The sequence below is a fragment of the Panthera tigris genome, chromosome C1 (genome assembly GCF_018350195.1).
Source record: "Panthera tigris isolate Pti1 chromosome C1, P.tigris_Pti1_mat1.1, whole genome shotgun sequence".
Lineage (NCBI taxonomy): Eukaryota > Metazoa > Chordata > Mammalia > Carnivora > Felidae > Panthera > Panthera tigris.
This window is the reverse complement of record NC_056667.1, coordinates 101905838-101921636: the sequence shown is the minus strand read 5'-3', so window position 1 is coordinate 101921636 and position 15799 is coordinate 101905838. Positions and strand designations below refer to the sequence as shown.

General features: G+C 40.6%; 1 protein-coding gene and 1 pseudogene across 1 annotated transcript in view; one reads left to right on the top strand and one right to left on the bottom strand.

The window, feature by feature from the left end:
• The window catches only part of LOC122240822 (myomegalin-like), a 113610-nt gene extending 98706 nt beyond the window's left edge, over positions 1-14904 (bottom strand). Inside the window, exon 1 of the mRNA XM_042993921.1 lies at positions 14666-14904. Within this exon, the coding sequence (XP_042849855.1) occupies positions 14666-14904 (239 nt within the window). The remainder of the gene's footprint in view (positions 1-14665) is intronic.
• LOC122240823 lies at positions 8325-8593 on the top strand (annotated as a pseudogene).
• Positions 14905-15799: the final 895 nt, after the last annotated feature.

The window sequence follows — 15799 nt, the reverse complement described above, 5'->3', positions numbered from 1 at the left end:
AAGATAGCCCTCAGTGATCCCCGGTAATCACACTCTTGGTATTGGAAAGAGACTTACTTGGAAAGTCTTGATATTGGAAAGGGATTGGCTCATGCAATTGTGGAGGCTGAGAAGTCCTAGTATCTGCTGTATAGGAGGTGGAGACCCAGGAAAGCTGATGTTGTAGTTCTCAGGACCAGAGGACCTATGGGATAAATCTCAGTCTGAGGTTAGAAGACAGATGTCCCAGCTCATGCACTCAGGCAGGGGGAGCAAATTCTCCCTTCCTCTTTGTGTTCTATTTAGGCGCTCAATGGATTGGATGGTGCCCAACTACACAGGGGAGGGCAATCTGCTTTACTCCGTCTGCCAATTCCAACTGCTAATCTCATCTGGAAACATCTTTATAGACTCACACAGAAATAATGTTTAGCCAAATATCTGGGTATCCTGTGATCCAGTCAAGTTGACACACACAATTTACCATCACAGCCACTAAGTTTTGGGGTAATTGGCTATGCAGCAATAGGCAACTGATACACAGACTCCTAAACTTCCCCCCAATCCAAGGTGATGTAGAGTTAGAGACCCAGGCCTCCCATTCACAAAGAAGCTATTATTCTCTTTTCAGGAAATAAAGACACTGAATTTGGAGCACTTATTTAATGCTGCACAATAGGACCTGGATTTATGATCAACATTATGGGGGGGGGGCAATAAATAGTACTTTCGTAAGACCATCCTGTAAAATATGTTGCCTAAGCATTCTGTCTCCAGAATGTGCTTTTAATTACTACCAAGAACATTTCTTTTCTTTTGGAAGGTATGCACAATCCATGAAAATCTTTCTTGTTAAGATTATAATAAAGCTGCACGTTTTAGTTGCAATATTTCGTTGGAGATTCTAAAGTCAAGATTTACACAGCAATGAGGCAAAAATATGTTATAGATTTGATTATTATGGAGATGAGAAGGATGCTAAAATATGGTATTCTCTTTGTACACTAAGGTCACTTGTTCACGTTAACATTTTTTATTGGTTCCCCTTTCTCTGAGCTAGTGTTGTATGGTCGAATGTAAGTGTGCATTGAGCACACACACAGTGGACAAAATCCCCCATTCTGTGAATTTTTCATGTGCCTATTGTTCTGGGCAGTGAGCCCAGCTTGCTTTAAGTCTTTGTTATTTGAATAGTGTCCCAGATTCTCCTTTGAAATGTACAATTCACCCATTTTTATTAACCTGAATATGGAACCATCTGATGGTTTTTTGATAGATTTTTCAGTCACGTCCAGGTAAACGTCTTTTTGTTTTAAATAAGTCATTCATTTCTCTGTGCTTTCAGGACTTATGCCGTATGAATTAGAAAGCAAATCCTCACAAGGTTAAATTTTAATAATGGAGCTTATTATTTTAAAACAAGTGGCATTTTACACTTGTTATGCCAATTTTGAGACCAGACCATTTTTGTTAAAGCTCTATCAAAGGATTTTTGTTATTGCTTTGATTTTTTTAAAGTTAATTTATGTTGAGAGAGAGAGCATGAGCAGGGCAGGGGCAGAGAGAGAGGGAGACAGAGAGAATCCCAAGCAGGCTCCACACCCTGTGCTGAGCCCTATGCGGGTCTCGATCTCACAACCATGGGATCATGACCTGAGCAGAAATCAAGAGTTAGACACAACCAAGTGGGCTACCCAGCCGCCCCTGTTTTGATTTTTTTAATTTTATTTATTTTAATGTTTATTTATTTTTGAGAGAGAGAGAGAGAGAGAGAGAGAGAGAGAGAGAGTGAGCCTGAGTGGGGGAGGGGCAGAGAGAGAGGGAGACTTGGAAGTAGGCTCCAGGCTCCAAGCTGTCAGCACAGAGCCTGATGCAGGGCAAACCCATGAACCGTGAAATCATGACCTGAGCTGAAGTCAGATCCTTAACCCACTGAGCCACTCAGGTGCCCCGATTTTTTTTTTAAGGAAGAGAAAATCTAGGGTCACTGAAAAGAAACATTTTAAAAGCAAGCTGAACAAAAGTAATTACTCGCATGCACATGAAATACAGTTAGCACCTGCCAATTAAGCCCCACTTGTACCATTTCATAACTGTGTTATCGTGTCACATTATTTAACCTTTCTATAAAAATGGGGATAATAATACCTTTCTCAAAGAATTGTAGTGAGGATTAAATGAGATTGTATGTAAATTGCTTAAACTGTGGCTTGGCATGTAGCAAGTGCCCCCTAATAATTGTTAATAACGCACATTACACATGCAGTAATGATCACAATGACAATGATACTGCGGTTGCCATGCATGTCAGTGATCAGGATCTAAACTGCAGAATTCTGTTTGGAACTCCTGTGGGATCTAGTACAAATCCCCTTTATTTGTGAGGCTCTCCATCTGGTTATCTTCTGCAACTCTCTGTTACGATACTTGTTTATAGTACCCAGGGTCCTCCCTGTTGGAGAAGTGATGTCTTGCATCACCTGACCACCACCACCCCCATCATGAGTGGGGAGAAAACTTCAGCCCGGTGTTTCAAATGCAGCTTAGTACAGTGAAGTCCTGTTTCTCCATCTCAGTTATTTTCTCTTCTGATTTCATTTTCAGCATCTGCAAGGCAGTGAGTTATCTGCCAGCAGGCCCTACGCTCTGAGGCCCACATGCATTAGCACAGAGGCTGCGTCTTTTAGGGGGCCCCTGAAGAATCCCGTTTGAGTCCAGTGCCTATCCCTGAACTAATTCCTGAGGCCGTGGGGGAAAACTAATCTTCTTTTTTTCCATTAATAGGAAAAAAAATCTTTAGTTTAAATAGACTTCATTTTCTTAGAGCAGTTTTGGGGTTTAAATTATTCTCTTTAAAAAGGTCTGTGATGTTTCCTTTTTAAACTTCATTCCCCTCATCCAATACCCCATTGATTCTGTTGGCTCTACCCCCCAAAATATATTTGGAATCTGTTCGCTTCTTACCAGCCGGACCACTATATGGTCACCCTATATGAATCAGCCTATCTCACACCTGGTCTACTTACTGCAACAGTCTTCAAAGCAGCTTCCTCTGTTTCCACTCTTGGCCTCTCAAAGTGTATTCTACAAAAGCACAGTGATATTTTTAACTATTTTTCCAGATCATATCATGGTTCTGCTTCAAACCCTTCCTTCGTTTCCCAATGTCCTTAGAATAAAATCAACTTCTGGGGCACCCGGGGCGCTCAGTTAAGCATCTGACTCTTGACTTCAGCTCAGGTCATGATCTTCCGGTTCCTCAGGCCAACCCCACGTCAGGCTCTTTCTCTCCCTGTGTCTCTGCCCCTTCCCTGCTCACACTTGCTCTCTGTCTGTCTCTCTCAAAATAAATCAATAAACTTAAAAAATGTTTAAAATTAAAGTTTAGGTATAATTTATATTAGCTGGAGATAAAAATCACAGGCTAACACACATAAGAATCTTTTCTTTAATGCATCTAAGATTCTTATAGCACAAAAAAACAGTACAGAGAATTTTTTAAAGGACAGATTTCAGGGGACTTTCAAATTCTGAAGTGCAATAAAGCTCTTTCGGGTATCCTTCAAAGTTAAAAGACTCCTTCAAATTAATGAAAAGATTAGGATTTATAAATCAAAATGGGCACTGGAAATATGGTCCATGGTACCTGCATTAGGTTAGGGATAAATGGAGTGTCCACATTTTAGGGAAGGGGACGAAAAGGCACTTTAAGCTCATGTCCATAGCAGTTCTATTGATGTTGATTCAATTTAGAAAGGCATTATTATCTCATTGCTATCTTCTCAAGGCTTAGTCCTCAAACTGTTCATACTGCTACTTCTCTTCTTTATACCACCAGGAGCAAACCTCTGGGAAGAATGGTAATACAGACTGAAGTCTAAAACTGTGGGTGGTGCTCTAATTGTTTGCCATGATATACAATGTATAACAAGGAGATCAGCTAATCTAGAAACGAAATAACTCTGCCTCTAGCACAGTATTGGGATGTGCTTATCAAAAAACTTTTTGTGGGGGCGCCTGGGTGGCTCAGTCGGTTGAGCATCCGACTCAGGTCATGATCTCACAGTCAGTGGGCTCGAGCCCCGCGTCAGGTCTGTGCTGACAGCTCAGAGTCTGGAGCCCGATTCAAATTCTGTGTCTACTTCTCTCTCCGTCCTTTCCTGGCCTGCGCTCGCTCTCTCTCTCTCTCTCTCTCTCTCTCAAAAATAAATAAATAAACATTTAAAAATAATAATAGTAAAATAAAATAAATTTTAAAATTAAAAAATAAATAAATAAAATTTTTGTGGTATAGAAATGCCCAAAACCAATTACTTAGACTCTTTTGGATATATTTTACTTTCAAAATGAGAATATAATAGGCTAACAAATGAAAATTAAATTCTATTTGATCTGTAAAAAATAATTAATATATATATTTTTAATCTTTTTAATCTTTATTTATTTTTGAGAGAGAGACAGAGCATGAGCAGGGGAGGAGCAGAGAGAGAGGGAGACACAGAATCTGAAGCAGGCTCCAGGCTCTGAGCTGTCAGCACAGAGCCCGACGTGGGGCTCGAACTCACAGACCGCGAGATCATGACCTGAGCCGAAGTCGGACGCTCAACTGACTAAGCCACCCAGGCAACCCAAAATAATTAATATTTTAATGTTTTTATAAAAACAATTCCTTTCAGATGTTTCAGTTAACCTTTGAGTGACATAAAAAATATTTCAGCATTCTGTAATACCAATATTTTGCACAACTTAAGATAAAACCATTGAGTTTAGCATTTTAAAGAAAAAAAAACAAAATAAAAAAGGAGAATGGTAACTCACGGAGAAGCTATGTAGCTAATAAAGCTTCGTTTTGGAATCTTCTATTTTTAATATTTATTTATTTGTTTATTTATTTACTTTAAATTTTATTTTAGAGAGACAGAGAGAGTGCATGAGTGGGGGATAGGGGCAGAGGGAGAGAGAGAGAGATGCCACAACTTGGGATCATGACCTGAGTCCAAATCAAGAGTTGGACGCTCAACTGACTGAGCCACTCAGGCACCCCTGGAATCTTTTTTAAAAATACAGAAAGCAAAGAGAAATAACAAATTCAAAATTTGTGTTAATAAATTTTAACATACCTCTCTCAAAAATTGATAAAAAATTAGCTACAGAGTCAATAATGATATGTAAAATTTGAACAACATAATGAACCAACTTGATCTAAACGATCTTTCTAAAACACACCACTCAACAACAGCAGGATACATGTTTTTCCAGTGCACAAGGAACATTTACGAAGACATATCATAGTCTGGGCCATAAAACAATTCTCAGCAAATGTAAAAGAACTCAAATCATACAAGATGTGCTCTCTGACCACAAATGAATTACGTCAGAAATCAGTAGCAGAAAGAAGTCTGAAATATTTTCAAATGTCTTGAAACTAAACACCCACTTCTTTTTTTTTAATGAAATTTATTGTCAAATTGGTTTCCACACAACAAGACACACACTTCTGTATAACCCACAGAGCAAAGAAGAAACCAAAAGTGAAAAGAGAAAGTATTTTAAACTGAATGAAAATGAATTCAGGAGATATAAAAATTTGTGGCATAGAGCTAATGCAGTACTTAGAATGAAATTTACAGAACCAAAGAAGTTGAAGTAGAAAAGTAAGGTCTTAAATCAATGATCTGGCCATCCACTTTAAGAAACTGGAAAAGGAAGAGCAAATGAAATTCAAAGTAAGCAGAAGAAAGGAAATAAGAAGGACCGGGGTAAAGCACATAAACTCAAAACACTAAAAACAATAGAGAAATTAAGTGAAGCCAAAGCTGGTTTTCTGAAAAGGTAAATAAAACTGATAAACTTCAGATCAAGTTTATCGAAACAAAAAGAGAAGACACAAATAACCAATATGCAGAATGAGAAAGGTGACATCAGTGCAGATTCTACAAATATTAAAGTACTAATAAGAAAATTATGTTTCAATTTGCAAAATTTTTAAATTTATGGCAATAAATTTGACGACTTAGAAAAAATGAACAAATTTCTTGGAAGACACAAATTAACAAAACTCTCCCCAGAAGAAACAGATAAGCTAAATAGACCTATATTTATTAAGGAAATTATATTTGTAATTAAAAACCTTCCCAGAAGGAAAATCTAGGCTTAAAAGTCTTTACTAGTGAATACTATCAAACATTTAAGGAAGCAATAATGCAATTTCTACCCAAACTCTCCCCCAATATTGAAGAGGTGGGAATTCCAACTCTTTTTGCTTTTAAGTTTATTTATTTATTCTGAGACAGAGAGTGTGCACGCAAGCGGGCAGGGGCAGAGAGAAGGAGAGAGAATCCCAAGCAGACTTCGCACCGTTAATGCAGAGCCTGATGTGGGGCTTGAACCCAGAACTGTGAGACCATAACCTGAACCAAGACCAAGAGTTGGACACTCAACCAACCGACTGTGCCACCCAGGTGCCCCCAACTCATTTTTTAAGGCCAATATTGTCCTTATACAAAATCCAAACAAAGTTATTGTAAATAGAGAATATAAACCAATATCCCCCATGAACACAGATGCAAAAATTCTTAATTTTTTAAAATGTTTACTTATTTTTGAGAGAGAGAGAGAGAGCAAGCAATCATGAGTGGGGTAAAGGCAGAGAGACAGAGGGAGAGAGAGAATCCCAAGTAGGCTCTGCACCATCAGCACGGAGACTGATGCGGGGCTCGAACCCACGAACGGTGAGATTGTGACCTGAGTTGAAACCAAGAGTCGGATGCTTAACCCACTGAGCCAACCAGGTGCCCCAAAAATTCTTAACAAAATTTTAGCAGATCTAATCCAACAATATATAGGAAGTATAGTAAATCATAACTAAGTGGGATTTATCCCAGGCACCCAACATTGATGTTAACATTTTTTTTTTTTTAATTTTAGAGAGAGAGAGAAAGAGAGGGAGGGAGGGGCAGAGGGAGAGAAAGAAAATCTCAAGCAGGCTCCATGCTCGGCACAGAGCCAGACCTGGGGTTCAATACCATGACCCTGGGATCATGACTTGAACCAAAATCAAGAGTTGGACGCCCAATCAACTGAGGCATCCAGATGCCCCAATTTTAACATTCTTATATCAATCATTGTAATTCACCAGATTAACAGAATGTAGAAGGAAAAAATGATACAATAATCTCAACAGATGTAAAATTAGGCATCCATTGCTAATGAAAATCCTCAGAAAACTATGACTAGAAGGGAACTTTTTCAATGTGATAAAAGGCTCCTATGGAAAATCTACAGGTAATATCACACATAATGGTGAAAAACTGAATGCCTTCCTCCTAAGATCAGGAACAAGGCAGAGATGTTTGCTCTCACTATTTCAATTTAACTTTGTACTGGAGGCTCTAGCTAGTGCAATAAAGTAAAGACAAACAACAGACAGACAGACAGACAGATAGACATAGAGATTGGAAAGAGGATTAAAATATCATCTCTCTTTCTTGGGGGGACGACATCATCATGTAGAAATCCTATCAAATCTATAAAAAAAATCTCTTAGAACTAAACTGTGAATTTACCAAAGCTACAGGATACAAAATCAATAGGGAAAAATCAATATAAACTAGCAATAAACAATCAGAAATTGAAAATTTTAAGATATTATCAACTATAAGAGAATCAACAATATGAAGAATCTAGGCATAAGTGTCTCTAAGATACATGACTAGGATACATTAAAAACAAAACACTGGTGAAAGAAATTAAAGACATTATTATTATTATTATTATTATTATTATTATCGGATTGGATAATTCTTCATTGTAGGGACTGTTCTGTGCTTTGTAGAACGTTTACCAGCATTCCTGACCTTCATCTACTAGATGCCCGAATCACCCTTGTCCTGAGGTATGATAAACAAAAATGTGTCCAAATACACACACACATCCCCAAAAAATCCCACAAAAATGTGTCTAGATACTGTTATATCTGTTACCCCCAACTGAGAACCACTCATCAAAATAAATGGAGATATGCACCATGTTTATGGACTGGGAGACTCAATATTTTTGAAATATTGATCCTCTCCAAATCAATCTATAGGGTCAATGTGATCCCAGTTGAATCACCAGCAGGCTTTTTGTCTATACTGACAAGTGGATTCTAAAATATGTATGAGAATACAAAGGACCTAGAATAGCCAGAATGATTTTGAAAAAGAAGGACAAAGTTGGAGGACTTTCACTACAAGATTTTAAAACTTATAAAGAGCTGCTGTGATCAAGACAGCATGGAGTGGGCTGAGGTATCGGTAGGAGCAGCTGGGCGGCGGGAGGAGCTGACAATTAAGCTGATCAAGATGACAACCTCCCCAAAGCACAGAGTCTGTGGCAGAGCCCATGGGGGAAGAGCCAACAGGGAGTCTAGCCAGGATCAGTGGAGTTCTGGACAAGTAGCTGGAGGAAGGGGGCTTTGACAAGGCCTACGTGGTGTCCTTGGCCAGTTTCTGGTGCTAAAGAAAGGTGAAGATCTCTTCGGGAATGGCTCAAGGACACACACGGTGCCAATGCCCCGCAATCCTGGGACTGCTTCGGGTGCCTCCCAGAGTGGTGTGACACCTTTCTGTGAGGCTCTCTAGGGAGCCCCCAATCTCTAGTCCCAGCACTGGGTCTCCAGAGTTTGCAGCCATGTGGGGACTCCCCCCCGTCCTCTACGAAGGAAGATATTGCTGTTGTCATACTCACCTGTGATATACTTCAAGATCCTTGGGGAGTTCGCTCCCCTCCCCATTTCAGCTTTTTTGGAATTCGGACTCTTACATGCATCTCCCTTCTTCTTCCCCTGCCAGTTTCATGTAGACAATTATCAGCTTATCTGAGTGGATTCCCAGCCTTTCCCTCACCCCCACTTCTGTCTCTAGTCTGTTTTATGCTATGTGGCTCCTTTTATGTCTTTGCAAAGTTTTTTATATCAATAAAGTTAGTGGACTTCAAAACAAATGGTATTGGTCTTAGACAAATAGATGAATGGAACAGAATAGAAAATTCAGACATAGACCCACATATATTTGATCAATAGATTTCAATAAATTGCCAAGGAAATTAAATGGAGAAAGAACAGAGTTCTCAACAAACAATGTTGGAATAAGTGGAAATCTATATGCAAAAAATGAACCTTGATCAATACCTTGTACCTCATGCAAAAGTTAGCTTGAAATGAATCATAAACCAAGCATAAAATGTAAAACTATAAAATTTCTAGAAGAAAACATAGGGGAATATTTTTGTGACCTTGGGTTAAGCAGCAGTTTCTTAGAACATGAACAGTTCGATAGTTTGGGCTTATTTGGCAAAATTTAAAGATTTCTGGTCTTCAAAAGACACTTATTAACATAGAAAGACAAGATATAGATTGGGACAACATACTTACAAAGTACCTCTATAATAAAGACTTGTATTTCAGATACGTAGGAACTCCCAAATTTAATCACCAAAAAAGCAAACAACTCAATAAAAAAATGGGCAAAAGATTTCAATAGACACTTCACCAAAAATATACAGATGGTAATTAAGGACATAAAAACTGTTCAACATCAGTAGTCACTAGGGCAATGCAAATCAAAACCATAAGATACCATTTCACACACACTAGAATGGCTATAATAAAAAAGACAGACAATGATAAGTGTTGACAAGAATGTGGAGAAGTGGGAACCTTCATATATTGCTAGTGGGAAATAAAAAGGTACAATCCCTTTGAGAAAGAGTTTGGTGGTATCTTAAAATGTTAAACATATGCCTACTACTCTACTATTTGAAATTTACCTAAGAAAATGAAGGCATAGGTCCACAAAAAGACTTGTACACGAATGTTCACAGCAGTTTTGTTTGTAATAGCCAAAAAACTGGAAACAATAAAGCAGCTGGTGTATAAATAAACAACCTGTGGCACATCCATACAAGGGAATACTACTCAGTAACAAAAGAAAACAAACTATTGCTACCCACAACGTCGTGGATAAAACTCAGAATAATTATGCTGAGTGAATGAAGCCCAGACAGAAACAAAGAATACTTACTATATGATTCCATGTATATAAATTTTTAGAAAATGCAAACTAACAGAGCAACAGAAAGCAGATCAGTGGTTGATTGCCTGTGTGTTAGGGGGGCAAGAGACAGCAGGGAGGATTATAAAAGGGAAGAAGGAAACTTTTGGGGATGATAAGCATGTGATAATTTCACAGATACATGCATGTATCAAAACTTTTCCAATCGTACACTTTAAATCTGCCCAGTTTATTTAAAAAAAATTTTTTTAACATTTCTTTATTTTTGAGAGACAGAGAGAGACAAAGCACAAGTGGGGAGGGGCAGAGAGAGAAGGAGACACAGAATCCGAAGCAGGCTCTAGGCTGCAAGCTGTCAGCATAGAGCCCAATGCGGGGCTCGAACTCACAAGGCTCGAACTCACAAACCATGAGATCGTGACCTGAGCCAAAGTTGGACGCTTAACCGACTGAGCCACCCAGGCGCCCCAAATCTGCCCAGTTTATTTTATGTCAATTATATCTCAATACAGCAGTAACAAAATAATAATGACAAAAAGAGAGATGGCTAAAGAGACATAATGGTTGAAGTTTGATGTTAGAAATTTAACCTTCTCTGACATCATTACCCCCAACAGTTGTCTGCTGGTTCCAGGTTATCCACCTAAACATGCAAACTGCTAGGGTTCAAAAATGCACCCAGAGGCAGCTGGCAACTCAGTTAACTCCTCTTCTTAAACAACTGTATACTTGAGAGAGGATCACTTTTGAAAAAAAAATTTTTTTAATGTTTTTATTTATTTTTGAAGGAAAGAGAGAGACAGAGCAAGAGTGGGAGAGGAGCAGAGAGAGAGGGAGACATAGAATTTGAAGCAGGCTCCAGGCTCTAAGCTGTCAGCACAGAACCGATGCGGGACTCGAACCCATGATCTGTGAGATCATGACCTGAGCTGAAGTCGGACGCTCAACTGACCAAGCCACCCAGGCGCCCCAAGAGAGGATCACTTTTGAATTAAATCCTCATTGAAAAGTTCTATCCAGGGTCTCACTTCAAGAAAGCATTTTCCCAGGGCCATACATCTGTTTTTATCCCTCTGCTAAAATTTGCTTCCCACCCAACCCTGGCTTCATTATTTTGTTAGACCAGACAAAATTCACCTCCTGTGTGTGTGTGAAGCCCTCTCTGGTCCTCTGGTTCTTAGCACCACATTCAGTAGCCATTAACCATCTGGCTCATAATGCCAGCATGTAGGTGCTGTAACAAAATGCCCTGACCCCACTTCCTTACCCCCATCATGAATTTCACCTAAAAGAAAGTAAGCTTGCATTTTGAAATGTAAAGTTTACAATTAAGACAAACCGGTTCAGAGAAAAGATGTGCCAGCACTTGGAACCACACAAGGATTCCCGAGCCAAACAGATTATTACCTAACTGAAAATATTAGTGTGTCAGAGATAGAAACAGAGAGGGAGTACATGAGAAGAGAGGTGCACGCTCACCATCCGGGGAATAAAGAACCCATTTGTATCCTGTTACTCTGTTTAAAGCTATTAAAGTTTACAAAATCTGGAATCCACTGATTACTTTCCCTTGTTTTAAATTCAAGTTTCATAAACAATCTTTTGGTTATAATTTGTTTTCCAAATGTGGCAAGTATGCCAAGAGACCTTACTAGAGTAACAGAAGAGGGTCTAGTTCCCCGAGATGTTAGAATCCTCATTTTAATTTTTGAGAATAAATCCTCATAATAATTTGTCATTCTGGGTTTAGATAGCAGTCTTGTGGATTTGTTTAATATCAGCCTGAGAAACAGACTCGACAAGGTAAGACTAGATTCTTTTTTTTTTTAAATTTTTTAATGCTTATTTTTGAGAGAGAGAGAGAGAGACAGACAGACAGACAGACAGAGTGTGAGTGGGGGAGGGGTAGAGAGAGGGAGACACAGAATCTGAAACAGGCTCCAGGCTCTGAGATGTTAGCACAGAGCGCAATGCAGGACTCGAACCCACGAACTGTGAGATCATGACCTAAGCCAAAGTCAGACGCCCAACCGACTGAGCCACCCAGGTGCCCCAAGACCAGATTCTAACATATTTTCCAAGATAATGTCACCTTGTATGGCTTCTTAGGACACAGTCCATTTTCCCTGAAGAGATCCTTTTAATTAATTAATTCATTTATTTATTAATTTATTTATTTCTCATTTCCCCACTTCACCCTTCTGTTATAGCACTTACTCCATAACTGGTGTAGAACTATAGATTCTGAGCTACTTGAGGGCAGTTTTGCATCCAGTTTTGTCCTGGCCTCCACCATCGTTGCTCAATAAATAACAGAAGTAAATTGAATCTGGATAATGTGCAGAGGTGTTTTCTTCCATTTTTAAAATTGATTTGATAGTCAGAAAATTAGATACCAAAAACGCCCCTTCTCAAGGACAAGTCTCTCATACTCATAAACCTCTAATACTGTAGATAAGACAGGTGTGTTTTCAAAAGTAAAGGGGCACCCTGCTGGCTCCATTGGTAGAGCATTTGACTTTTGATTGTGGAGTTGTGAGTTCAAGTCCCACACTGGGGGTGAAGCCTCCTTAAAAAAGAATAAAAAATGAAAGTATGCCACACAGGGGTGCTTGGGTGGCTCAGTTGGCTAAGCATCTGACTTTAGTTCAAGTCATGATCTCATGGTTCATGGGTCTGAGCCCTGCATCTGGCTCTGCAGTGACAGTGTGGAGCCTGCTTGGGATTCTCCCTCTCCCCCTCTCTCTCTGCCCCTCCCCTGCTCGTGCTCTCTCTCTTTCTCAAATAAATAAGTAAACTTAAAAAAAAAATGCTGCGCATTCCTAGAGAATTTTTCAATGGGGGTCAGAGTAGCACCAACCTCAGTGAAGTTCCTGACACAGTTTCATTTGGGAATTCCTGAAATGTTAAAAAAACATTTGAAGGCTCCTTGTTACATCAACTAAGATGAATACGGAGGTCTGTCAGATGAATAGCCATTAAGGAAATAATTAAAGTGTGCTGTCTATTTAAACAATTAAACCACAATGTAGAGAACCAAATTCTAATTTGGTAACTTTTTGTTACCAAAGACCGTAAAAAAAAAAAAAAAATCACATCTTTATAATGAGTCATGATCCATTTTAAATTTTGCAATAGCATTGCTCTTTTGATCAAAAGCGTTCACCACAGTGTATGTATAAACAGTTAAAAAGACTTTAAATTATAGATATATGTTCAAATTAAATTTTTTTTGTTTCAAGCTTTAAAAAAAAAAACCCAAAGTAGTCTGTGAAAACTATTCAACACTGCAGAGATACACATGTTAAAAAAAAAAAAAAAAAGTAATTGTTTGGGCTAAAATTCCATGTTATAAAAAATCAAATAATGAATACTTTTGCCTTGTTCCTTATTTTTTTTAAGTTTTAATTTTAATTCCAGTTAGTTAACAGACAGTGTTATATTAGTTTTAGGTGTTGCCTCATACTTTCTTAAAAGCAGTAATTTTTTATGGGTATCTTAATAGACATATGATTCCATTAAGCACTGTCAATTGAATGACTTTGACTCAGTTTTCTCACAGTGGGCAGTGTGATGAGTAAATACAACGAAGTGTGAATAAACTAGTTTCCTAATTCACAAATAAAGCATAGTCCTAAACACAGAAAACAGATTCCATTAATATTTCGTTCTGTAATTAATCCTCAAAAGATCCAAATCGTGATTTTATGCATAGGAAATTGAGGCCCAGAGAAACCAAGTTACTTTTTTCATTTCCCAGTTAGTTGACGGCAGCTTAGAGACCAAAGCCACCACTGCCCTGCAGTATGATTTGTTCCCATAAAAGAGTAAGCTAAAAATGCTAAGGCAAGGAAAGGCTTGTTTCAAGAACGGCGGTAGCACAATCTCTTTTCCAAAAAATCATATGCATGGCAGATTTTTGTCCTGCTGATGCTACATGAAGAAAATGTGGGCCTAATCTGTCCAGTCTTCCATTTCAGCGCAAAGGAAGGGGCTGGGTTAAGTGGAGATTGTCCTGCACGCCTCATCCGGCCAACAGGCATGGCCACAGCTCTGCAGGGGAAGAGAGGTGGCCTAGGAAGAAAGAACCATCACCAACCCCACCGTGCTGTTTGTCTCTTAGATAAATAAAAATTATATAGATACACAGATAAAGAGGGTGTGAGAGAAAGCAGCGCGTACTCGCGCGCGTTTCCTGATCTGCTTTTACCTTCCCTAATGCTTCCACCCTGGCATGGCCTTCTGCATCATGTGCTCATCTCTCCATCAACAGACATGGCCTTCAACCTCATCTCCACCAACAAAACGGGCGTCTACGCATCCGGCAAAGACCTTGGATGGGACAGAGACGCGTTTCCCCAGCTTTAGTCCGGTATAACGCGGAGCCACACCTTGATTTCTAGGCAACTCCCCCACTGGCTTTTCTCCGCCCTGCCCCGCCACCGGCCGCATCAACGCCCCGCAAACCCTCTGCCCGGTGCCCTCCAACCCCTGTCCTAGCTGATGGCCCTCGGCGCCAACCTCTTCAGCCCCCGGGGCCCAGCCCCGGGAACGGTCCTCCCGCCCAGCGCGCCGCGCGCCCCCGCTCCCCGCGCGGACCGCAGCCTCCGGGGCTCCCGCGGGGCTCTCACCTCATCCAGGGTGCAGCCGCCGCGGCTGCCTCCTCCTCCTCCTCGGCCGCCGCCGCCCAGCTCCCGGCCGCCTCGGGACGCCGTCGTGCCCGGCCAGGGGAGCGCCGCGAGGGCGGTGGGGCTCGCGCCGCGTCCCCGGGCCAGTAGGGCGCGCGGTGCGCCCGGCGGGACGCGCGGCGGCAGCAGCTGCAGCCGCAGCGGCGGCGGCGGCAGCAGGACCCGCTGTCGGTCCTCTTCATGGATTTCCCGGGCCTGGCCGCGCCTGTCCCGGTGACTGACCCTGCTTGGTTTCCCCACGGTCTTCGCGCGCTGCCAGGGAGCATCCTCCAGGCGCGGATTGCGGCGGAAACCTGGAAGGACCAGGCCTGCTCCGCGGCTGCCTCGGCCACCTGCTCCTCCCAGATTGCTCTTGTCCCTCGCCCACAAACACCCGCCGCGGTCTCTTCACCCTCTATCATCACCCCATCCTCTCTCCACCCACTACCTCAACCTGGAAACCTTTTCATTCCCACATGACACTCTTTTTCGTCTTCCTATCCACTCCATGGTCACCGCCCTCAATTTCCAACCTTAAAAAGTTTCTCCTTTTCACACTCCCTCTCTCCAAATTTCCCCGGGTTTTGTCTTCCTCCTCCCTCCAACTCAGTCATCGTCTTCTATGTTACATTATTCTTTCCTCAGAATCACTACTTCCCCAGGCTGTTGGCGAACCCTTTTTCTCCCACTCTCCCTGTTTCTCCTTCTTAAACTCTTTTATCCCCTCAATTTTCCCTTTAGTTGTTGTAAAAATCTTCTTCCTAAATAACCTCAGTTTTCCTTTCATTTGAGACTTTCGGATTGCCATTTTTCATGCAGAACTCCTAGTAAAGCCTATATAGCTTGGTATCCAATATCCAGTCAAGGGAATGTAGTCATGGTTAAAAAATAAAAAGTTCATAGGTCAAATAAATTCTCCACTTCATGTTCCTTCTGAAAAGCCTTTTCTTATATTCCACTAAGGAAGGAAGCTAGTGAGACCCTAGCAGAGCAGAATGCTTCTGTGACACTATTTTATGTACACAAGGCTTAGAAGAGCGGGTTTATCTTTGCAGTGGGCACTGTGGATCCCAAAGTTCAGAGGCAAAATGCCTTATG